The sequence below is a fragment of the Balaenoptera physalus genome (genome assembly GCF_965194825.1).
Source record: "Balaenoptera physalus genome assembly, chromosome: 3".
Lineage (NCBI taxonomy): Eukaryota > Metazoa > Chordata > Mammalia > Artiodactyla > Balaenopteridae > Balaenoptera > Balaenoptera physalus.
In genome coordinates, this window is record NC_138890.1 from 94,053,381 (window position 1) to 94,078,418 (window position 25,038).

Sequence of the window (25,038 nt, forward strand, 5' to 3'; positions counted from 1 at the left end):
TCCTTAAAGAATGAAAACAGAACTTTTCACCTTTGTTATCACCAGGGCTTAGCACAGTAACTGGTTTATAATAGGCATTCAACACACACTTGGTGAAGAAATGACTATTCTCAGATGACTGAGAAAACCATTTGATTAATTATGGGGTTAATGGCTAGCTTAATGAGTTAAACCTTCCAAGGGTATTTGCATTTTAAAAGGGGCTATCTATGTGTTCACAGGGGAGTTTACTGAGCTTTCTTAATGATTTTTTCCCTCAAACCATCTCCAGTGTTGACACTTCAGACACTAAATCTAGCAAGTAGGTGAGATATTTTGAGCAGACAAATTCCTTCCAAATTCCCACACCTTACTCGGCAACCAAATTTTCTGCTTATGTAGTATAGCCTCTTGGCCCAACCCAGTAATATGAGGTCAGTTGATTCCTACGGAGTCACTCTAGTTTTTTAGGGATAATTTGTGTGTGTGTGTGTGTGTGTGTGTGTGTGTGTGAAAATGAGTTACAGCCATTTATAACCAAGTGTTATGATGAAATGATACCATGTACTTATTTGTGATTGCAGGATTGGTCAGAATATAGAAGACAGAAGATAACAAGGGAAAGAACTTCCTTAGAATCACAGCATCATAGACTGTAAGTGAGAGGTCAGAACCCACATGATCATTTTACAGATTAATTTTACTGATGTTGGTTTAAACAACCAGTTGGACAAGGGTAATAATGCATGTGTAGTAGGAATATGGAACATATTCTATACACTCAAAGATTTCCCCTTACAGTCATTTGCTTTTACACAGCCCATAGGACTACATCACCCATAAGGATACTGTGTATAAATATTTTTTTTCTTGCTACAAAAACATTTCCATAACTGTATTTCATTTTATTAAGGCTAATATGAAGAAGAGTTTGCATTTACAATACCAATCAATATCCAGAACTAAATGCATTCTGGGTAATAAAGGGAAGCTATTAAGTAAATATTCTCATGTTGATAATTCTCAAAGTTATTATTATAAATATTGTAGCATTAACTCTATTAACAATAAATTCCTCAAAAGAACATCTGGGGAACAAGAGGGTGTAGTAATGTGAATTAGTACCACTAACTGTTTTTTGAGTTATGCTATCTACCTAAATAAGTGTTCAAAAAAACACTTGTTGACTATGATAGAAGAAGAGGGAGCTAGTGATATTAGAGAGAAAGGTTAAGGTTCTAGAATTCTGTGGAAGGGAAGATAAAGCAAGTTCATAAAAAGTTTTAGAAGAAAGGGCCTCAGGCAAAACCTCTGGATGCAGAGATAAGGGATCTGGGGACCAGAGAAGCATAGAGCATCACAGTCTCCCAGACAGCCAGTAGCAGACCCGGGAGGCAAAACCAGGTCTCCTTTCTCCCAGTCCCGTATTCTACCTTTCATAGCAATGACTTTGCTCTTTCTTCCTGAAGAGGCTTTGAAAAAATGTGGAAAAAAGCATTATAGCCAGGCAGTTCAACATGCATGTTTTTACATACACAAATTTCATTGCTAAATATGGAATTAAAGCATCTATCTATTCAGTGCTCTATCCTCTTGCCCAGCCTGTGGAATGATCACATGAGGGCATTTCAGTCACATAATTCCAATCTGGACATTTAACATTTCATACAGGATTTCTGAAATGACTCCGTGCTTTCTTTGAGCTATTGATTCTTTCAATTTTCACATTTTTAAAGTGATTGCATTTCCCACAGGTGGAGCAGACACAGTTCTCTTTCAATATGGGTACTATTGTGTGGTTTATTCTCTCTTTGTGGCTTTTCCATCTACTCCACTGGGATGTAGGTATGGTATACGGGACTTTCAAAAAGGTTTCTACCTGACCAATGAAGAATCAGTCAGTAATAAAAAATTGTGATGAGTTATAACATTTGAGACTCGCAGGTCTCATTTTATTGTCATGAATCTTGTGTCAGACATTATAGGACAAATTAGCATTTCTATGTGTAATGAAAGAGAGTCTTTAATTATTTGGTTTCCAATTTCTTCACATCAGCAATGATGCTTTTTGATAACAGTAGAGCCTGTGTTCTTTTATTCTCTGCCTCACCTCTCCCTCACTTTCTCTCTTTTCTCCCCATTTTTCCATCCATCCATCTACCTTTATCACTGAGCTTTCTATTCAGCAATGACTAGCTTGAGAAAAATCTATGGGTTTTAAAAGCAGCAAAACCCTTTCAGAAGGCACATTGGGTTTCTTTTTTCTTTTAAAAATCATCCTTCCATATGTCAAGCACTCCTGAAGCACCTTACATAGAATGATAAAGAAGTAGCTCACTTTCCTCATCAAGATACATGCTTGTAAGTGCTTGAAAATAGGTATCTAAACTGTACAACCATTATCCCACCAGGGTCATACAACTGTTGTCATTCACACCACACACAATATGAGATGGATGGGTGGGAGGGCAGGCCTGATTAAATACTGTGTTGGTTTTTTTTAAACCTGCTTTAAGAAGGACTGTACTGCCTTATTTTAAATATTTTATTTTTAAAAAGGGAAAGATGGCAGAATAACCTTGATTTGGGGGTGGGGGTTAGGTTTTGTTAGATTGTTACTAGGCAGGCTGTTCCCATGGCAACAAGAGCAACCATAAAGGAGTATTAGGAGCTGTCCAGAACATCCTTGACTGAAAAATGCTGAAACACCATTGAAAACAGGCCTGGTCGACATTTGGACTATATACAACTCTATTACAACAAAAGAATGCAAACAATGCTTCGATTTTGTTCTTCCCTTTATGGTTTACCAAATTAACATTTCATTTGATCCTGCCAACATTGTACTGCAGGCAGGACTGGCATTATTAACTTCATTAATAAAATATAACTGTGATGAGCAGACATGGGCTTCTCCTTTTCTCCTTCCTCCTCCTCCTCTTCCTTCTTGTTAAAGGACAGTAACAAAAAAAGAAGCGATTCCCAGTTTGAAAATAAAGGAGGAATTATTTCTCAATAAAAAAATTATCCCCAAATATAAAACAGAAATATAAACTGTCTTCAACACAACTAGAAGACACCTGTAACCTCAACCACAATATATGAGAAAGGGATGACATATGTAGTCAAGGTCAAACAGGATGATGCCTGGAGAGGATGCTCACACTGCAGATCTCAAAGTCACTAGACCAAAAGACTCCAAAATACATGGCATAATCGGAGGGGCAAAACCAATTCCTTGTCTGAAAAAATGGAAAGGGGCTGAGTGCCAGCAGGAGGGAATTTTCTGAATACTACCTGGTACCACAGAGTAGCAGGAGAGGCAAAGCCAAAGAAGGAAATATAGACATGCCACATACAAGAAGCAATCTGTGGATGAGTCAGAAGGGAGGAAAGAGATTCCAAAGGTGAGTAGCTCTGCAGTTGCCAATCCTTGTTGGCAGGAGAGAACAAAAGGCTCAAAAAGCTCTCTCAGACCCACAATCCTGTCGTAAGTAGCTACACTGTAACCCAGGAAGAACTATTAATCCAAAATGGTGCCCTAGGGACTTCCCTGGTGGTGCAGTGGTTGGGAATCGCCTGCCAATGTAGGAGACACGGGTTTGAGCCCTGATCTGGTAAGATCCCACATGCCGCGGAGCAACGAAGCCCGTGCACCACAGCTACTGAGCCTGCACTCTACAGCCCGTGAGCCACAACTACTGAGCCCACATACCACAACTACTGAAGCCCGCACGCCTAGAGCCCGTGCTCCGCAGCAGGAGAGGCCACCGCAATGAGAGGCCCGCGCACCGCAATGAAGAGTAGCCCCCGCTCACCGCAACTAGAGAGGGCCCGCGTGCAGCAACGAAGACCCAACGCAGCCAAATAAATAAATAAATAAAACAAAATGGTGCCCTATCCACCATATGGGTTTATACCAAATAGGTGAGCCAGAAAGAAACTTACCTCATTTAAAGAAGAGTAATAAATGAGAATGACCTCGCACAGTGCTAACATAAACACGCTTCAAGAAAAGGAGGAAAGGAACAGGAGAAACAACAGCAGATAAAACCATTCAACAGAGAAAATGAATTCGCTGAGCATACAAAATATGTGACCAAACATACCATCAAAATTCAAAAAATTTAAGGAAGTGAAAAGTTCATCCAGACATACAGGTGATCAGAAACCACCTGGCAAAACAACCAAAGGCAATGCAATATGAGCTAACAGAGCTCAGGAAAGAAAGAGAAAAAATAAAGACATCCTGGGCTTCCCTGGTGGCGCAGTGGTTGAGAATCTGCCTGCTAATGCAGGGGACACGGGTTCGAGCCCTGGTCTGGGAAGATCCCACATGCCGCGGAGCAACTAGGCCCGTGAGCCACAACTACTGAGCCTGCGCGTCTGGAGCCTGTGCTCCGCAACAAGAGAGGCCGCGATAGTGAGAGGCCCGCGCACTGCGATGAAGAGTGGCCCCCACTTGCCGCAACTAGAGAAAGCCCTCGCACAGAAATGAAGACCCAACACAGCCAAAATAAACAAATAAATAAATAAAATTAACTAAATTAAAAAAAAAAAGAACTGTTAAGTAGGTAAACATTTAAAAAAAAAAAAAAAAAAAAAGACATCCCAGAAATAAGGTCACACCAGAAAGAATACAGAGGAAATAAGCTAAACTAAGAGAACAGGAAGAACCAAGGAAATCAACCAAAACTGTGAAGTAGAGAAAAGGTAGAAGTATACTAATTGGACATTGCTCATAGCAGGGAGTCAGTAGCACCTAAAAAATTAAATGTATAATACAAAATTATAGTTAAAAAGAAAACTATTACTGGAACCAAAGAAACTATAGCAAACATGGATAATATAATTGATAGTGTACAGTTTATATTGATTACTTATTCGTTATCCATCCCCCTACCTCTCCCTCCTATCGGAACCCTAATTCGTGTCATATATCCATCCTTTCTTCATACTGTCATGGGCTCTAGGGCACTGTTTCTTAACTGAAGGTGATTCTGCCCCTCCAGGGGACATCTGATCGTGTCTGGAGATGTTGACTCTCACAATTTCGGGGGGCATGCTACTGGCATTTAGGGTAGAGGCCAGGATGACGTGACTGGCTCCAGGCCAAAATCCTGTCTGTGATCTTTCAGACCTTATCGTAGGCAATTACAAAGGCTTTGCCTGACAGGATTCATGGGGAAAAGCTGCCCTTCCCACATACAGTCTTCCAAGGGAGTTATAATCAATAACCTCTGGGCCTGCATGCTCATATGCATATCTGCATTCCTAGCCCAGGCACCTCCATTCACAGGCCTCCTTATCAGGAGACCTTGGCTGAGACACATTTTAGATCTCTCCACTGAGACCTCCTGATGGGGCAGGCCTTGACCAAGACACTTTTCTCCACTATGACTCAGTTTTTTCACTCATAGCCTTTCCTCTAGTCCCCTTGGTTCATAAAATGGCAGGAACCTTTTATTCCAGGCTCCTCAGCAGTAAGACAATTTCCTCCACCTGTACTACCTGTCACTTGATTGACCCTTGCTCAGTGCCATTCTATAGTGGGGGTTTGGAGCAGTGAGGAGCGGGCACTGTTTTCCTACTTTCCTTTTTGGCCTCTCGCTTCTCACAGTAAGTGAATAAAGACTTGATTGTTACTTTCATTTTGGCTCACTGTCTTAACCCTTCCAGCCTGGTGCAGGGATACTGCTAAACATCCTACAACGCGCATAACAGCCTCCCACAATGAATTAACTGGTCCAGAATACCAACACTGCTGAGGCTTTTGGGGAAATCTGACCGCATCACCAGCTCTAGGGCCAATAAGTTCATAGAATTCTCCTGGTGAATGTTATTCATCCAGAAAGTGGACAAATGACCAAATAAGTTAGCCCAATCACACTGAAGAAGACGACTTACTATTCCATGGTTGAAGGAGAATTTTCCTCAATTTCTGTTGTGTTGGACGTGAACAAGGCAACATGAAGCCACTGGCAACCATCTTGTGAACATGACGGAAAACAACTTTGGGATAACGTTTATTCTATGCTAGAGGAAACAGGGAGAGAACCTGGGCCCTTGATGACATGACTGATAGAACTGTGGCTGAAGCTCACCATCTTTGGACCTTCAGAAATGTTTAACAGTGAATTTCCTTATGATTTTAAGTCAATTTCAATTGCAGTTTTTCCTACTTGCAATGAAAAGTATTCTTTTACAAAAAGATAAACTAAATAAGCAATAAAAACAGAAAACATAACTAAAAGCAAAGATATATTATATATAAATAAATACAATTAGACTATACTAATAAATGAAATAAGATACTAAAATAGAATCACAAAGCAAAACCCACTATATAGTAAATTAAAATAAAATACCTAAATAAATTGACACTATAAAAAATAAAAGGATGAATAAGGGTATATCAGGCAAATGCAAGCCAAAATAAAACAGGTCATAATCTTAATATCTGACATTTCAAAAGCATCCAATGAGGAAAAAAAATATTGTTTTAATGGTAAAGGTAAAACCCATAATGGAAATTTAACTGTTGTGAATTCATATGCAACAGAAAACATAGCCACGTACTGTACAGAAAAAAGTAAAGTAAAAACCACAGATAATAAGAGGAGAACTTAACAGTAATCTGTAAGTGGAGAGTTTAACTTACCTCGCTCTCAAGTCATGACTAAGCATGTGGACCAAAGGAAAAGGCTATAGAAAATCTAAATAATATCTTTAATCAGGATATAATATATATATAGTATAAAACAATAAAGAGATTTTGTATAGTCCTCCATTCTCTGAAAATAGAGACTAGATCTTCCACAAAAATTGACCCATGTAAAGAAAACTTTACATGCCAATAGTTTGGTACCCAGGATTCCATACAAAGGGACAGCTGTTTCTACTTGGACTCCTTATCACAAGGGACTCTTTCAGAAGGAGTGTAAAAATTGTTCCCATGGGCAAGAATGCTGCTGTTTGTGGTAGCACCAGGTACAGAGAAAGAGAATTAGACAGAGGCTAGAGAGGGAACTGCTGGGCCGTCACAGAAGTGATCCCAACCTGACCAAGAATAGTATGGCTGCCTGCACTGTCCAGATAATAAGGCAAGGGTAAACTGACAGAAAACTAATGAATGCTCTATGTAAGACAAACTTTGATAAGCACACAAGTAAAGATTGAGAACTTTTTACCGAAGTATGAACACAAGACAAAAACGTAAAATCTTAGTTCAAACTGGCATGGAAATAAATAAATAGTGGAAGTGTAGGGTAGATCAGAGTCAGCAGAACCTGGAGAAAAATCTAGGTGACCTTGATCAAAAAACTCTTCCTTTGTCTAAAGAGTTTTAACAAGAGAGTTCTTGAAGAACTATCATTTAACTTTTCTCTCATAATTGCCATCTATCACCCTCTTGCTCTAGGTATGTATATATTAAGCATACTGCCACATGTTCTCTGTTCATTTATTGTCTACCTTCTGCCTCCATTTCCTACTCAAAGGAAACATGATATAAAGTGTTCAGCATACTTTTCTCCATACCTCAAGATTGTACAACACCGCCAAAACATTTTCTAGTGGTTAAGAATGGACTACAAGAACTCATTAGAACCAGAGCAGCAGAACCTGCTGGCACTGGACTTCAAGGGCAAAAATTAGGTTTGAGTTCATATGCAGGGTTTTTAAGGGGAAAAGATTGAATAATGCATTATGAAGACTAACATGCCAGGATAACTGAACAGTACCTCAAGCTGGGCTTTCTCATCTCTTTGCTGGTTGGAGGATTAGCTATGAGAAGAAATATCTTCTAGTATTTAAAACAAACAAAAAACACACTTTACAGAGACAGAATCAAGTGAGAAACAGATGCTTCAGTCAAACTTCCATTGAATGGTGATAACTATAATTTCTTTTTGTTTGTTTTGGGAAATGAATCTAAGGTTCTTGCAAATAAAACTGTCCTGTCTACACAGCAGTTATTACCAAGTTTGGCGACTACAGTGAAATCATATTTCTTGTATATCAATGGAAAAATGTCACTTGTACTGAACTTTCTAGTTAGTTCCTATTGCGATAACTATGGCCAATACTAAGAAATTTTATCTAATATCTAAGATGAGCATTGTTTAATATTAAAATACTTTTCCTCATTCTACTTTGAAAGTTAAAAGTAAAGGGTCAAAGAAAAGAATAAAAAATAACTTGCCATTTAAGCCACCCTCTGATTCTAGAAATAAAATATTTTAATTCAGTTCCACTTAAAAAATAAAAGTAGTTTCTTTACTCTGACAATGAGCACATTAACCACATTTTCACATACAGAAAGCTTAGGTACATTCAACTGTTTACAAGACATGTCTCCATATAATACATTTACATTCATGTGAAATATATGAACTTATAGAATTGTATATATTTGTGGCTTTTGCATCTGGTACCTTTTAAAATGAACACGTACTATGCTTATTTTCTAAAGTCAATTCATTATGATAATTTAAGGTTAGGAGAGTCTCTACTGAAGGATTTGAATAGCTGCATTCATACGAGAATTCAATAATTTTTCTAAACATAAGCCTCAAACTAAAGCTTTAGCAATTCAAGTTACCTAACTGGCAATGGATGCAATTCTTATCAGGATGTACTGTTTGGTTTACAGTTTAAGTCATTTCAAGTGGTTTATACAATAATTATTTGTGCATCAGGGGAAAGTAAGCACCAAGGATAATAAATATTTTTTCACATCATAGATGAAATCACAATGCAATAATCTCAATTTCCCTTCAAAATGTAATCACTTGAAATGAGCATGTATTTCAAATGCTCAATCTTTAAGTTATCTTAGTGAGATCAAATGATATTCTAGAGCTAAGAATGGAAATGGTAGAAATAGGTGCTATACATAATATCTACTAACAATGGAATTCAGATACTCTTCTTACATTGATTACCTCCATTCTGGAACTCAGTTTTTTAGATCTAAAAAGAACTCTGAAAATAACTAACATTTATAAACTTGTCAACTATATCTTAAAAAGAAACTCTAAAGATGTCTTTCTTGCCAATATATGAAGAAAAATTGTCCTGATGAACAAAAGCACCTTATGGTAAGGAAATATATAAAGAAAATATTTTCTACAAATTAATATACAAATTTATGTGCATAAAGGTATAGTTATCCCAGCTGCATATGTAATATTTTAAATAATACACAATAAAAATTCAAAGCATAGATTGAAAAAATAACCCATATGCCAATACTCCAGTTATTAAATATTGCAGCATATATGTAATCATAACAAACAATTGGGGAAAAAAAGGTTTCTAATCTAAATGGTCAATGAAATCTCTTTGGAAATATGCTTTTTAAAAGTTCCCAGTATGGCCATCAAATTTCAAGCTATAGGTTTTTGCAGCCCAGATGTGATCCTGTGAAAGTGAAAATGTGTACAGAGGCCACCTCACAGGTTCTTCAGCAAACAGCATTACTGTGTGACACTGGCACAGGCCGTCTGGGCTTTTCCGTTCCTCTTCTTTACCACAGGCACACGGTAAATATCACATTCAGAACAACAGACCTTTATCACCATAAGTTTTGCTACTCATAAAATGCTAATAAACACTGTTTTAAACATTTCCAGATCATGACAAAGGCCTTACCTGAATATATACAAAGAATTCTCTAGATGTCATATATCTTTAAATTAATACAGAGATGTATAAGGAGACACAAATTACTTGCTTTGATACTTTTCAGTCAAGGTTTATTACGTGTCTCTTTCTACTGAACACGTGATTTTTTATAAGTATAATGAGTTCCAGCTTCTGCTAAGAAGATTTCATTTTTTTTTCGCAGTGTTTTTTTTGTGTTCATGCATTTCTGTTTTGCTACTCACACCCTTTTTCCGAGATGAGGTATTAGGAACAACCGTACTAGAAGGTCCACTGGGAGCTATACATAAAAAGAAAAACTACTGTTTAGATTTTCACAAGCAATCCAAGTTCAGATAATACAAAACAATCAACAGAAGTTCAAATAACATAAAACAAACTTCTCTTTTTCCCCGCATTCTTCCTGGGAAACTAATTTATTCCATCATTTTTAATTAACATCTAATGTCCTAACGACCTTCAAATTTATACTTCTGGCCCAGGCCTTTTCCCTTACCTCAAGATCTGTATATCCCGTACATCCTACTACAAACCTCTATATAGATATTTGACAGGAAATATAAACTTACCATGTTTAAAACTGAACTCACCATTTTCCCTATAAACATCTATTTTCTTCAGTATCTCCTATCTTACCACTATCTAAAAAGCTGAAAGATTAGAGAACTAGAAACATTCTTGACTTGGGAATCAGCCTTTTATATCCAAATCAACATCAAGCCCCAATGAGTTATCAAAAAGTTATTCTAAGCCAGGTTACACTTTTGTATGGATGGGTAAATTCCTGCCAGAACAATCCTCCTCCTGCAGGTAACAAGTTTAAGCGCAGGATAAAATATGAAAAAAACAACTACCTGAAGACATTGAAGAGTGAACAAAAGCAGGCATATACTAGAAAAGAATCAAAATTTGGAAGAAGGGAACAACATGGAGTTAGTCCCCCGTGCCCTTTTTAAAAAAGCTTTAGGCTTAAGGACAGGATCCAGTCTGCCCCATGTGGAATGGCTAAAACTACAACATAAAACTCAGTCCTACTAGCATGAAGAACCAGAAGAAAAGTATTGGGGCAAAAATAGCTGCTTGGAAGTCCAGTGGGGAATCCCAAATCTTTGTGTAAACCCTGACCAAGTGTGTGACTTGAGCAGAGTAAGCTCCTAAGAAGTCCGGCTCAGGCTAAAAGAAGTGAAGTGAAATTTGAGCTGTCAGTCACTTCAGAAGACATAGGTTTGCAATCTGAGTTCAGCCAAGGTTAACTCTTTGCTTTAAAAACAATCTAATACCCTTTGGAGGAACATAAGAGAAACAACAGAGTCCAGTGTTTGTCTAGGATACAATCCAAAATTACTCAGTATATGAAAAACAGGAAATAAACCTTCCTTCTTGGGAATGAGAAAATTTATGAGACCAATCCTGAGATCAGCCAGATTAATGGACAAGAATTTTAAAGCAACTATTTTAACTATGCTCAAGAACAAAGGAAAATATGCTTATAATGAATAAAAATACAGGAAATCTCTGAAGGAAAAAAAACTACAAAGAAGAATCAAAACAAATGTCTAAAACTAAAGAATACATATATGAAATAAAATTTCACTGGATGGGTTTAACAGCAGAATAGAGATGACAGGTAAAAGTGACTATCAACCAGGATTTTATTACCAAAAAAAAAAAGTCCTAAGCATGCCATAGTCAGACTTCTGAGAAGCAAAGATAAAGGGAAAACACTGAAAGCAGGCAGAGAAAAATAATCCATTAACCCATTGCATACATAGGAACAACAATTCAAATTAACAAAGACTTCTCATCAGAAACAAGGGGAATGACAAGATAGTGGAATAACATCCTTAAAATGCTGAAAGAAAAAACTTTCTTCCCAAATTCTCTGTCCAGTAAAACTACCTTTCAAGAATGAAGGTAAAATAAAGATTTTTTTTCAGATATAGTAACAGATCTGAAGTATAAGAAATGGTAAAAAGATTCAGGTTGAAGGGAATGAAACCAGATGGAAACAAACACTTAAAAGAAGAAATAAAGAACATTAAAAATAGCAAATATGTGGATAATTAAAGACTTCTTTCTCTTTTTAATTTCTTTAAAATACATATGACTCTTTAAAGCAAATGTCATAACATTGTACTGTAGCCTTTATAATACATGTGGAAGTAACACATATGGGTAACTATGTGCAAAAGATGGGAAGAAGGGAAGGTAAACACACCTGTACAGTTGGAAGGTTTCTACATTTTATGTTAAGTAGCACAAGATTGACTCGAAGTAGACCACGAAAAGCCAGAAATGTGTATTTACTGCTACCAATAAAAGAATAATGCAAAAAGGTATAGCTAAAAAGCCAATAGATAAGTTAAAGTGAAAGTCTAAAAAATACTGAATTAATAAAAAAAAAACAGGCAGGAAAGAATAAAGGAATAATAATCAGAAGGAATAAACAGAAAATATAATAAAAGAGTAGACCTAACTCAACCATATCAATAATTACATTAAATGTTAATGGACTATAAACACTAACTATAAGGCACATATTGTTAGAATGGCCTTTTCAAAAAGCCAAATATATGCTGTTTAAAAAAAATCCCCTTAAATATGAAGACAGTTTGGTTAAAAAAAATATACACATGCATGAAGACCTAAATAGTCATTTCTTCAAAGAAGACATACAGATGACCAATAGGCAAATGAAAAGATGCTCATCATTGCTCATTATTGGAGAAATGCAAATCAAAACTACAATGAAGTACCACCTCACACCAGTCAGAATGGCCATCATTAAAAAGTCTACAAATAACAAGTGCTAGCGAGGGTGTGGAGAAAAGGGAACCCTCCTACACTGTTGGTGGGAATGTAAACTGGCGCAGCCACTATGGAATACAGTTTGGAGGTTCCTCAAAAAACTAAAAATAGAGTTATCATATGATCCAGCAATCCCATTCCTGGGCATATATCTGGAAAAAACTATAATTCAAAAAGATACATGCAACCCTATGTTCATAGCAGCACTATTTACAATAGCCAAGACATGGAAACAACCTAAATGTCCATCGACAGATGAATGGATAAAGAAGATATGGTATATATATACAATGGAATACTACTCAGCCACAAAAAGAATGAAATAATGCCATTTGCAGCAATATGGACGGACCTAGAGATTATCACACTAAGTGAAGTAAGTCAGAAAGACAAATACCATATGATATCACTTATATGTGGAATCTAAAATATGACATAAATGAACTTATCTACGAAACAGAAACAGACTCACAGATATAGAGAACAGACCTGTGATTGCCAAGGGGGAGGGTGGGTGGGGGAGGGATGGATTGGGAGTTTGGGATTAGCAGATGTAAACTATTATATATAGAATGGATAAACAACAAGGTCCTACTTTAAATTAAAGCACAGGGAACTATATTCAATATCCTGTAATAAACCATAATGGAAAAGAATATGAAAAAGTATATATATATAAAACTGAATCACTTTGCTGTACAGCAGATATTAACACAATATTGTAAATCAACTATACTTCAATAAAATAAATTAAATATATATATATACCATGCATACAGTAGTCATAAGAAAGCTGAAGTAGCTAAATTCACATTAGATAAAATAAACTTTAAGACAAAGCATTACTAGAAATCAAAGAGGTAAATTTCATGATGATATTGGGGCAATACATTAGGAAGTCATAACAATCAAATGTGTATGCACCTAATAACAGGGTTTCAAAATTCACAAAGTAAAAACTGACCAAATTAAAGAGGGAAGCAGAAAATTCCACAATTGTGAGTAGAAACTGCTCTCTAAGCAACTGCTAGAACAATCAGAACCTCCTCTCCCTTGTACGTGTTGCCATCCCCCCAAAATGGTAAATACGCAGAAGATCTGAGTAACATTATCAACAATCTTGACCTAATGGATACTTACAGAACATCAATACACTATGATGTATTATTAGTGTATTATTAGTGTATAATTAGTGTATTATTCCATAATACACTATGGAATAGCTACATCAATAAACTATGGAATAATTCTTTTTTAGTGTACTTGGTACATTTATTATGCATCTAAAACATAGAGAACAATGTACCATGATTCAAAGAGTATTCAAGTTTTAGGTCTACTGACTACTAGCTACATGAACAGGGACAAGTCATAACCTCTCTGCAACTTTCTTCATCTGTAATGGGCAACAACACAATCAAATATGCCAAGTAAAAACAGAAACAAGCTGATAAAAGATAGTTGAATTTGGTAGTTACAGCACCAGACTGAGAATGGAGAGATTAAAATACTCTAAAGAAAGAGAAAAAAAAAATCTTTCAAACAAAATGACTAAAGTGATGCCTTGGCTCAACAGGAAAGCAAAAGAAGACAAGACAGTCCATAAATCAGTTTAGAAAAGTATGAGTACGAAATATATTTTATTAACATATGTGAGGGGAAGGGGGGATAATTAACAGAGGAAAAAAACCCCCAAATATGTAAATAGGCTACAATAACAGAGTTCCTAGAGTCTAATGATCCTACTTAAAAACAGATCTTTACATCTACAAAGCAAGCTATTATTACTCCTCTAATTGTTATATTGAATCCACAAATTCACACACACTCCTAACCTGGTTTGCTGATTGCTTTAGTACTCTTTATGGTAGCTGCTGGCATTGGGAGGATCTTTGCAGGTGTATATGTATTTAAAGATACTTTTCTTCTTATTATTGGACTGGAACGTGAAGCTGAAGAAGCTGGAAAAAACAAACAAACAAACCCAACATGGTAATTCAATAATTTTCTGACAATTCTATCAAATCTAAACTAACTAGATTACAAATAATTAAATCAGATTGTCTTCCTGTATCACCCAGATAAGATTTATCTTCAAGCAAAAGAAATTTAAAGATTTTTTTTTTCTTTCTAATTAAGGCGGGGAGATTGAGAGGTGTGAAAAGGACAAGTAGGTACAATTCTTAAGTATGAAGTCCTCTGGGAAAGGATAGGCTGGAGTAGGGGAGCTATTGGCATGAGCTTTTGGGTTCCTAAACAAAGGGAGTTAAGGAGATAACAAAAGACTGATTTGCCTATTTTTGCAATTTTGGAAGAGAACCTGATAGCAATAAACACTGTGTCTCTGAAAAATCAATATATGGGCCAATTATGGCAAATGTGCCTTTGGTGGCTGATACCTACACTGAATGAGTATAAATTTCACTGGCAGAAGATCAAAGTAGCCACTAATAAAATAATACACAAGTGATTAAAAAGTGCCTAAAACATCCTATAAAGCACCACATCATTACCTAGCTCTTTTCTGCTTGCATTTTTTATCCTATTATAACTTCCACCTCTAACTTATCCAATTAGTATTCTCACACCTTTTCCACCAACCTGATATTGTCAGTGCCTCATTGTAAGCTATCTACTAGTTACCACAAAATTAATTTTGTCCTAGGTGAGAAAAAAATCTGTGAATGACAGATATTAACAATGTCTTCTCCCTTGTTATGAATGCCACAAATTCAGTATAGTTCTATATTATGATGTTACTTCCTTGACAATCCAGGGAATTAAGTATAAATTACATAAATATATTGTGATTACTAAATATTTATTCTGCAGTTACCCTATAAAATACAGGATTCAGATACTTCCACCATAATTGGAACCCTACTTTCTTTAATCAAAGAGAATGGAAAAACCATACACTTTAGGAGACCTGGGTTTCAGTCTTGCTTGAGCACTAACTGGTTAATTTCCTCAATGGTGTCTCTAAGTTTTCTCTTAAAACAGTAAGCTTTTTTCAAATGAAATCTTAAATAAAACAGATCAAAGCAGATACTCTGATTGAAGCAACCACAGAAGACACAGGCCTAATCACTCAGCATCCTTCTCTTCCTCATGGAACTTGCTAAAGCTCTTGGGAATATAGTTTGAAGACCAATGAATTAGATTAACTCTAAGGTTTATCCAACTCTATGAACTGCATTAACTATATTTACTTTCTCATCTAGTTCCCTTAGTAAGTAATGGAATGAAATTTTAAGAGAACTAGAGGGGTTGGGGTACAACTTGTGTCCATTATATAGAGAAGAGTTAATGAGAACTACAAAAGGAATTTAATATCCTTCATTTCATTAATATACCTCAATAATACACTCTGAGGAACTGAATTCACTAACCACAGAAATGAAGCCATCATAAGATAGCAATGCCACAGCATAAACATTCAAAGATTATCTTTTTGTAAATATTCCACCAAAATTCTCTTTCCAAAACAGATGTCATTACTGCTACTTTACCTTTAAGTCATTTACTGAAGATCTGCTAAATTCAAAGCAGCATTAATGCCTACCCTAAATTCTTATTTACTAATTACAGTCTTTCTGTGATCTCTATTTTAAGATTATAAATCCCTGACCCAGGGAAGCATTGAAATGTCAAGTATAAAGAAGGGTAAAAGAGAAAATGAGAATTTATTTATTCAGGTTCTCTACTGCATTCTGAGGAGCAGCATTGTCCATTCTATCAGCTAACAGAGAACATAAAAGGAAGAACATCCTTCAGTTTCCTGACTTTGACTTTATAGCTTGCAGGTTATTTCATTTGGAGTATTATCAATTCTCAGAATGAGACACATTCATATGTACATTTAAAACTGAAACCTACTTCCCCAAACCATTCCTAAAGAGAAATATTTTAGAACATTCACACCAAGATACCACTCCATTACCCTTAATGGTTAAAAGCTGACCTCTACCACCAGATGTGAAAGAGAAAGGCAAAAATGCAGGGGGCACTGTTTGGACAGAATACACTGAATAGAACTCTGTAGAATAATACATTGTGGTTCCCCAGGAAAGGGAAGAGAGTAACAGCAACACACGAAAGTGGCTTTCATCCCAAGACCTCCAATTTCATTCTTGGGAAAAACATATTTACAGCATTCTCCTTACAAAAAGGAGTTGGTATACATAGAAAGTTTGTACCTTTCCTAAGATATGACTAGGACTAGCAAGACTCTTAACTCTAAGCAGAGCATTCTCTTCCAGAATGAATGCTTCCTAAACTGGCAATTCCAATGTGTCAAAGGATCCTACAGAGCTGAAAATGACAACAGCCAGATGACGTCTCACATCTAAAAAGGTAGCCCTGAACATTTCCCAAACTGAAGTCCCTCAGAATAGTTCTACATGATGTTTAAATGCATTACCAAAAAAGTGTTTTCTCAGCAAGTAAGTTCTGGAAAAGGTGGGTATATAGTTTTCTTTATAGAAAGAAGAACCTTAGCTGTTTATATGCTGATGAAACTACACCTCTCGAAAGGGAGGTGGGATATAATAAAGTTTCCAAAACTTACTTAGCCACAAACCCCCCCCACTTTTTTTTTTTTTTTACACAGAGGAATTAACCTCTTCAGAATATTTTCTGCAGAACACAATTTTAAAAACTGTTGTCCTAATTTGCTCTCTTTAGTTAAGGGCTCTTTCTGAGTCTATATGACTGCTTATCAAAAGTGGTGAAGGGATGGGCATGTGGCATGTGTAGGTTAATATAGACTGATGTTTTGTCATTTTTAAAAAGCTTATTATAAAATGACATACAATAGGAATGTGAAAATAAGACCAAGACTCTATATTACATGTTGCTGATTTTATTGCTGGGTCTTAGATTTTTCCCCCCCTTTCTGTAAAAAAAAAAAAAAAAAAAAGTCTTTGCGGAAGAGTCAAGACAACAGCCTGCTACATTGCATATCACACCAAAGAATTCTAAATAATGTTCTTCTCTTTCTCTCCTAAAATTCTATTTACTATCACTATTGAATTTATGTTTTTATAATTATTTTTATATTCAGATAATCTCTATTGCCTAAAAATCAAATAATAATAATAATTTTCCTACAAATTTCAGGGGTCTTCTGTGGAACTTCACTTGATGGAGAAGCAATGGAAGCAAGAAATTCATCCACCTGCTTTAAAGACAGGGCATTGTGAAGAGTTTCTAGAGGACAAATAGATGGCACCATCGAATACAATTCAAAGCCTGAGGGGGAAAAAACAAAAACAAAAACAAAAACAAGAGTTGGATATTTTAAAAATCATTAATTAAAAAGGAAGAAGACACTGCTTAGAACTAGACAGTTTAGGTCTTTTCAATCTATCACATGCAAACACACGAGATCGCTGAAGTCATGACACCAGATGCTATGCCGTATGGGGTTGGATCAAGATGTGACAAAGATTTCATTTTAAATGTAACCACATACTACAGCATGCACACAATTTCATTCTGTATTTTGGTAAAATCTAAGAATAATACTTAAAGAAAAAAACCTGAGGGAATAATAAACAGAAAAAAATACAGGTTTTTCAGTTTTTACTTTTTAGAATCAGGTCTATTTGATAGGTGAATAAGCTGATGCCATAATGTGTCCCTGATGCCAGAATGCTAAAGGTAACTTCTTGTTGAAAAACAATTAAGCGATTACTTGTGAAGACTGATTTTAAATACCTTTCTAGTCATAACAAGGCCAATGATACTCTCTAGTGTGACCCCAAAATAACATCCATTCATTTACGCTGAAATTAAAATTCCAAAACATATTTCACCTACCTTTATTGAATTAACACAACAATTCTATTGTTGGAAATTGCTAGCTGGGTGAAGTCAGGCCAAGTAAAAAGCAATACAAAATACAAATATGTTTGCATCCAACAATGGCACAGAAATACAAAAATTTCATGAAACAAACCATGCAGATATGTATTAATACCATCAGTGAAACAAAAGCACTTAAATATACAGTTTTTTTAAACAAATAGGACATAGGTTATTCACTTTTTATAAATATTGCCTATTTATTTAAACTTTATTCAACTGAATGGATTTTAAAATTGCTTTCATATACAACTAAAATAACAAGTCTTTCTGCATGTACTTTTTCAAAAATTTAAACTAGTTTTCCTCCAAAAGAAATACTTTTAATGTTTAGTTTCTACATAAAGTCTAATATTCTTAACTTAAAAGTAAAAATTAATTAAACTCAAATAGACTGGAAAACTCTCTGCTTCAACAGGCATGTGCTCATTTTAACACTGACTGATATTTATTTAATTTTGGGAGAAAATACTGACCCAAGAACTGTCTAATTCTTAGTTGCAATAGGGAAACTCTGGTTAAAAGAGAATCTAATCTTTCAATGAAAACAACAAATCCTTTGATTAACAAAACTGGTATGTTTGATTTTCAGGTGCAAACCAAAGCATGACAGAACATTACATATACTTAAAACAAAACAAAACTATAATACCATAATAGCAGCTAAAGCACCTACGTTAAGCACTAAAGAAATTAGGCTTCCACAAGTACTACATTTCTTTAAAAGTACAAGATTCATGCAAATAAGCGCAAACCCTTTCCTTGCATTATGCTAAACTTAATACTGTGGCTTTTTTATCCTTTCCTCAGAATGTTTATAAGTCTTTTGTAACAACTATTTTCTTGCACTTGCCTGTTAGATTTTATAACAGGCAAATGACAATATAATCAAGTCCCTTTGGACTACATCTTTTTCCATCTATCCTTAGTAAACTTTTTCTTTAATGCACAGTGAAAGGGTTAGCGCAGCAGTTTAAAAAGCCACCCTGCTGTCATGTTTAGAAGCTATAAAAACATACCACTGGAGCCTAGAAATTCCACAGAGGAAACGGACCAGCACCTATAGAGGTGTAGGTGTTCTGCACAGAGGCCCAGAAAGTAAGGTAAAGCACTGTCAGAAGATACTTGTTTCACCATGTTCTTTGAACTAAAGATGAAGGGGAGGGGTAAGTCCATAATATGTGTTAAGATGGAAAAAACATGAAAGTTAAGGAAAATAAAAAGAAAGAGTCAAATGACAACTCATAGGACAGATAAGACAACACAGCATAAAAAAGAAAATTTGAAACCCATAAGAAATATTTATAGAATTGAAAGGGATGCATTTTATATGCATCAAGTCACACAATGTGTGGAAAATCCACATTTTTTAAAAAGTCTAAACCAAAAGAATATAAAATTACTCTATTTTCTGTTAAACTTAACAAAAGCTTTTTTTTTTTTAAGCTTCAGTAAACAAAGATTTCTCCTATATAAAACTTGCAATACTGGCTATAAACACATAAGCATTTTGTACAAAAACTATAGTCAGTCTTAAAGCTTCAATGTCTCTTCTTTAGAATTTTGTGACTCCGGTTTTCTTGTGACTTTGGTTTTTCTTGTGACTTCAGTTTTTCTTCTAAGAAGTTCTTATGCATGTGGGTTCTTTAGAAGCTGCAGCTGTATCAAATAAGGATCTTTTTCTTCAAAAAGTAGCATTTAAACAGCTACAATGAAGGGAAAGCACATTTAGCTTTAAGGCTAAATTTTCACTTGTTGAGGATTAGATCTTCTTACTCCACCTTCAAGAAGTATTAGTGCACTGTTAACTCAGGTGTGCTGTTAAAGGATCCAGAAGGAGAAGAATGGCTATAAACTTGTGTTCAATCCTTGAGCTTCATAATAGTTTCTGAAAGACCTGACTTGAGTTTTTGAAAGACTTACTTGCAATTAAAAAGAAAAAGAAAAAAAAATTGCATGGATAAAAACAACTTCATTCCGAATAAAAGCAAAAATGTGTATGTTTTCTTTTAAATTCTTTGATTCTGAGTTATTTAAAAATGATTAGTAAATATTCCCTCTTGTCCCACATGAAAAAATCTCTATGTAAGAAAGCTGTAATAGTGCAAAATTCAGCTTATAAATAATGGCCACAAAACCTTCCTGTTCAGCCTCAAAAACTGAATTTAATTGAACTGGTTGTCTAGATTTTTAGCCTAGTCTTCTTCCTATCAGGAGCCCTCCCAATTCTAACAAAAAGCAATGGTACCCCCCCAAAATTGGTTGCTTGACAGCTGCAAACCATATTGCCACATGAGGACAAAGTGAATGCTGAATGAAGTTTTCAGAGTGCTCCAGACCAAGTTGGGTTTTGCTTTAGACAGCCAGGGATAAATAATGTTACACAGTGAAACCTGCATCCCCTAGTTCCCAAGAAGTTTGCAAAGACACATCTCATTTGGCTATTTGACAACTGTGATTCTGTATTTTTGTTAAATAGCTCAGTGAAACAACCATGTGATCATGGTTGGGAGAATTGGAAGATTGGGAGTGACCTATATACAACAATATGTATAAAATAGATAACTAATAAGAACCTGCTGTATAAAAAAATAAAATAAAATTCAAAAATTCAAAAAAAAAGAAAATAAATTAGGAAGAAAAACACATTAAAATTATTAAGAATTAAAAAGAAAATAAATAATACTAATTGTATTTTTTAAATTACGTAGATTGATCACTTGAGAAATCAGAAGGAATTTTTAGGTGCTAATTAAGTATTAAAACTCATCATCATTGTGGTCATTTAAAAGTTTGATGAGTAGTGCTAAATTATTGTGTAAATTACAGATGAAAAAGGGAGCTAGACAGTATCAATATTTTGGGTGAATAATAAGTTAGAATTGTATGCCAATTGAAATTAAGGACTGAGAAAAGAATGATACTGTATACCCCACATATTTTGAAACAGAAGAAAAATAAAAAAGGATGAAGCAGGGGATTATCTTTTAAAATAAAAGGAAAACGTACCATTGGTTGGGTGTCGAGCAAATGAGATAGAAAACCTTTTAACAGCAGAACCACGTGTGGCGTCTGAGAAAGAGAAAAACAGGTACCTGAAATTCGTAACAGCTACCAAAAGAAGGACACTTAAAAAAAGAGGAGGAAAAACAAATATATAAGGAGGTTAGAATTAGGTGACATGCAGAAGGGACAATGAGAGAGGGAAATAAGCCAAAAACTGGTTAAAAGAAGTAAATGGCTTGATGACAGAGGCAAAGTGTTTAATGAAATATACAAAAGAAAGAAAAGCAGGATGAGCTGGCAATTCTGGGAAAGCCATGTTTTACTGAGTAAAATAAATTTGTGGATACATGAGAAAAAGTTTCAAATAAAGCTAATTCAGAAAGGACTAATAAACACTCCTATTAACAAAAGGGGCAAGCTTCTGTGAGCCTCAAGAGATGTTCTGAATACTATAATTTAAGGTGTATTAACAATAATGAGAGGATTTCCTTCTACTAGGGGTCCTAAAATATTCTCATCTTATGTTTATTCTTATAAAAATATTGCCAATATGATATTTTCTTCTACTTATAAACATTCCATTCACTTTATTTATTTAGATCAATACTAGTAAATAAAATAAGGTTTAATAATGAACAAACGTTTAAAAGATCAAAGAAAGATTTACTCTTTATAATATGGCTTATCAACTATTTAAAAGAAGAATACACATGATGTAGTTCTAAATTTCATATTTCAGTGAAATACTCACTGAACAAGTACTGTTAAGTCTAACTACAATTAACTGTTTGATGAAACATGGACCCAAGTAGTGAATAACAGAGCACTGATAGTCACTTAGGCAAAGGGTGCTAGGATTCCACTTGCATCAGTCAGTGGCCTTAGGCTTGCCTTTGAGAAATATCGTATGCTCATGGGTGTGTGCATGGGTGTAGGTATGAATCTGTGTGTGCATGTGTGCACATACCATCTATGCAGCCAGAAGAGGTCAGCTTTTTACGATGAGTACGAGCATAATCCTGTAGGTTAGGTGCGCTTGAAGAACCCCCGAGCACCGAGGTGCTAAACAGGCCCGCACAGTGAGACCCTGATGGGAGTTAGAGAAAATACATACAACAACGGGTGTTCTTCTATTCACATTGGGAATTCATGCAGCATGCAATAACATGGCTCTTACCACACATATTTGGCAGTGTCCTGAACAGGCTCACAATTCACTTTTAATGTCAACTTAATACAATCACCACCACCATTTATCGTATGTACAAATGGAGGCATTTTACACTGGGGAAAATGTTCTTTGAGGAAAATAATATGCCCACACAGTAATTAGATATATACATATTTTAAAAAACGCTATCATAAAAATTAATTTAGGATGATAAGGAATTCTGTCAATCAATTTGCATGAGCAGGCCATATAAAAAAACTTCTCCTAGCATAAATTAAATCATACTAAATCAATATTTTTGAATGTATATCTGTAAATGAAGAAGCTTTCCTGATGCCCTTGAATTTGAGTTATCAATATCTATTATGAAATTTGTGAGAAGACCAGGTGAAACAATTCCTTTTAAGTGGTCATTCAGGCCTAAATCACTCTAAATTCCTAATACTCAAATGATTTAAGATCTTAATTAATAAGACCCCAATTTGATGCTGAACTTGTAGTAAAAGTCTTTATACCCAAGTAAAACTTTTACCACTGGGTAAGGATTAAGTAAATTTTTATCAGATACATTATGATACATAAAGAAAGGAGTAATATATATATATATATATATATATATATATATATATATATATATATACACACACACACACACACACACATACGTGTGTGTGTATATGGCAAGACACTGTGGGAATATCAAAAGGTATCAAATTAACATATATGTAATTAAAGAGAGATTTTTCAAGTATGTAGGCATCAATGGACAGTTCATAAACTTAGTATAGAGATCATAGTACATACATAGTCGAAACATAATGAAATTTATTTATGCTGTTATTAAACTGATTTAGACAACTATTTACAGAAAATAATATGTCATTATCTCATGTAGTTTATCTATCATGAGCTTAAAACTAAAATAAGTTTAGAAAGGTCTTTTTCAATGTTGCTTTGCTTGAGTGTTAGCAAAGAAACAATTATGTTCTATAGGTCAATAAAGAATTAACATTGTCACTGTACATTAGTTTTGCTTTGGCTTTCCTTAAGAGATGACCAAAACCAAAAAGATAATTAATATACCCAGATAGGGTTTGAAACACTCCCCACTTAAAAAATTTTTTAATCAGAATAGTAGATTCTTTTTGTATGCAATAGCATATTTTCATCTTTATCAGCTGGGAAAAATGAAGTTTCCTTCCTAAATTAAAACATGTTGGGATTTTAACTTACAGAATACAAGATTAAAAATAAGCACTGGCAATTAGACTAAGTAGTTTACATTATGGGCATTCAAAAGGGTTATGAAACAAAATTAATGCTATTTCGTATTTATTTCATCAAAACTTTATATTTTGAGCTTTATGACTCAACATTTCTGAATTAGTGTATGTTAAATAAAAACTAAAGCATAGCATTTGGTCACGCTTTCACCTCTGAAGAGTTTTACATGTGTGCAAAATAGTGAGTTTAAGGTTTGGAATACAACTTCCTTTAGACCACATACCTACAGTAGGGTTCTGCTTCTGTTCTACAAGAGTTCTTGGTGTTCGCAAGTAATTAGCATTTTCAGATACAACCTGCACAAGGAAAGCAAAATAAATGAACTAAAACAGTAACATAAATTAAAAAGTCCATACTTCATTTGCAGCCTGTTCCAGACAGACAAAGGTTAATAAGCTGTATGATAAATATTAGTAGAAATACACAAATTATGAAAGATCATGCAAGATCCCCTTCTGAAGGGAGTCCATTTCATATGAGGTCCTTGCAATGAAGTGGTGCGAAGCAGGCATTCAGAATTAAATATCATGTATGAAACAAGACAGATGAAAAGAAACAGTTAATAGACTGATAAAATTTCACTCTCTCTTAAAAGAAGCCAAATGCCCACTCTTAAACGGCTCCTGTATTTGAAGGGGGAAAAAACAATCACAAACAAAAGAAAGGACAGACAGACTGTTGAGATCACCATACAATTACTGATCCATGCACAGGCTTTATCAGAGTAACCTTTAAATATTCACAGCCTTAATGGATACCATAATCCCTTTTCCTATAATCAATGCATTATATTTCCAAAAGGAAATTGCTGAAATTCTTGGAAAAGTCACGTGTAAGAGCAGACCTTCCATTGTGAAAAAACAGAAAACCAAAAAAACCCATAGTATTTTAAGTTTCCAAATGTCATCACAAAAAGTCCTTCTGAAGTAATTTTATTTTGACCCCTTTTGTTGGGGCATATTGTTGATGGGCACATATACATTGTCCCCTTTTATCTTAAAGAGAGCATTAAGATATTTATTATACAACTAAAAAAACCCCATACTGTATGTAATTATTAGATACTTCCAGATAATAGAAAGCGAGGGAGAGAACCATCAGTATTAGATGTATCCTGCTAATTAACACAGGGCCACATAAATTTTGATATTTAAAAAAATGTTTACATTCTCAGCAAATTCCAAATGGAATCTATTTTTCAATTATGGGGGGAAAAGGTTATTAAATTTTCTTACCATAAAATTATGTAATTTCAT

General features: G+C 34.9%; 1 protein-coding gene and 1 long non-coding RNA gene across 20 annotated transcripts in view; one reads left to right on the plus strand and one right to left on the minus strand.

Moving 5' to 3' along the window:
• Positions 1-5,947, plus strand: part of LOC309659030 — a 33,361-nt gene extending 27,414 nt beyond the window's left edge. Inside the window, exon 2 of the long non-coding RNA XR_014262520.1 lies at positions 564-5,947. This is a non-coding gene — a long non-coding RNA (uncharacterized lncRNA). The remainder of the gene's footprint in view (positions 1-563) is intronic.
• The window catches only part of PPIP5K2 (diphosphoinositol pentakisphosphate kinase 2), an 89,510-nt gene continuing 64,698 nt past the window's right edge, over positions 227-25,038 (minus strand). For 5 of the 19 annotated variants that reach the window (XM_082458018.1, XM_082458017.1, XM_082458021.1 and 2 more), the window contains 6 exons: positions 24,006-24,078; positions 22,295-22,414; positions 21,331-21,393; positions 17,566-17,706; positions 14,289-14,414; positions 227-9,925 (listed from right to left, as the gene is read on the minus strand). In XM_082458018.1, the coding sequence (XP_082314144.1) occupies positions 9,813-9,925; positions 14,289-14,414; positions 17,566-17,706; positions 21,331-21,393; positions 22,295-22,414; positions 24,006-24,078 (636 nt within the window). In that variant the 3' untranslated portion in view covers positions 227-9,812. The other 14 variants (XM_082458022.1, XM_082458007.1, XM_082458012.1 and 11 more) reach the window with 9 other exon arrangements.